We start from the raw sequence: 1,157 nt of genomic DNA, 5'->3' as shown, positions 1-1,157 counted from the left end.
ACACGAATACAACTTCGTGTATTGAAAGGTCTCTTTCTCTTTATATGGTGTTTGCACGTCAAGGGATAGACTCCTTATAAATTTGTCGCTTTTGTACACTTTTGTGTCCAAGAATGCAATTTTTGTTTCTGATATTTCAGCCGTAAGGTTGATCGTGCTGTGAAAGTTATTTGCCTTTGTAATGAAGTCTTCTATTTTGTCTCTGGTTGTACTCATATCATTTACTTTTTCCTACATCATTCATATATTGTTTATGTGCTGTTTGTTAGTGATACAAAATTTGATTGCAACATGGTACAAGTGCCGTATGTACGGTACCATAATACTCTAACTTTCAAGGTAATCCAGGGAAAAATCGTCCCACATTGACAAACTGTCCTCATGTCTCCGAGGATCGGTAATAATAAATCAACCTGAAAAAATGGCTGAAAATCGCATTTTATTAACAAACGCCGGACCCCGATTAAACGCCGGCTTCGAAACAAAACTGTCGAGTTTTTAATACTCCCCATGGTCCACCATCTTGGAGAGTTCATGACATCGTACATGCCGTACTAATTTGTCTATTATTCAAGATGGCGGCTGCAAGTGAGTTTCCCAACGAACTCGCCACTCGTCCACTTGGTCTTGTAGCTCTTATTGGACTAAGTATTAACCACAAACCTTTGCACAAAGCTATCTGGGAGTCGTTTTCCGTGAGCAGACACCCTGAAAGAGTGCCTTTGTCGTTTAGACTTCTCCCAGTTGATCACGAGTTTCCCAAGGCCAAGTCTAAGGTAGGCTAGATTTACTTCATCTAATTCATTTCAACTTTTAAGCTTCCTATTTAAACATTTAGTGCAAGTGTGGACCCTCTTTTAGATCCGACCTTTCCAAATTAGCGTTCCAGTCGGGCTGACAGATCTGTTTAGGTACAATTACAACTTATATATACACCGGAACAAGTTATTCAAATTAGACCTTGATGCCTCGATCAAGGCAAAAAACTTTAAGCTTAAGAACGAGGCATCAAGGGCTAATTTGAATAAAAACAAAAGATTATTTAAATGGCGGGCATTTTGGAAAAAACGTGACACTTAATAGTCTACTCCTTACTGAAAAATAAGGAGCTCAATATAAATAAGCTTACGTTTTGAACTTATTTGGTGGTCTGACAG

At 38.5% G+C, this 1,157-nt stretch overlaps 1 protein-coding gene across 1 annotated transcript in view; it reads left to right on the top strand.

Moving 5' to 3' along the window:
- Positions 1-559: 559 nt before the first annotated feature.
- Positions 560-1,157, top strand: part of LOC138045929 (trafficking protein particle complex subunit 11-like) — a 50,498-nt gene continuing 49,900 nt past the window's right edge. Inside the window, exon 1 of the mRNA XM_068892563.1 lies at positions 560-776. Within this exon, the coding sequence (XP_068748664.1) occupies positions 576-776 (201 nt within the window). The 5' untranslated portion in view covers positions 560-575. The remainder of the gene's footprint in view (positions 777-1,157) is intronic.

This window comes from Montipora capricornis, chromosome 4, assembly GCF_036669925.1.
Source record: "Montipora capricornis isolate CH-2021 chromosome 4, ASM3666992v2, whole genome shotgun sequence".
Classification (NCBI taxonomy): Eukaryota; Metazoa; Cnidaria; class Anthozoa; order Scleractinia; family Acroporidae; genus Montipora; species Montipora capricornis.
The sequence above is the reverse complement of the archived record's forward strand: the minus strand, read 5'-3'. Positions and strand labels throughout refer to the sequence as shown.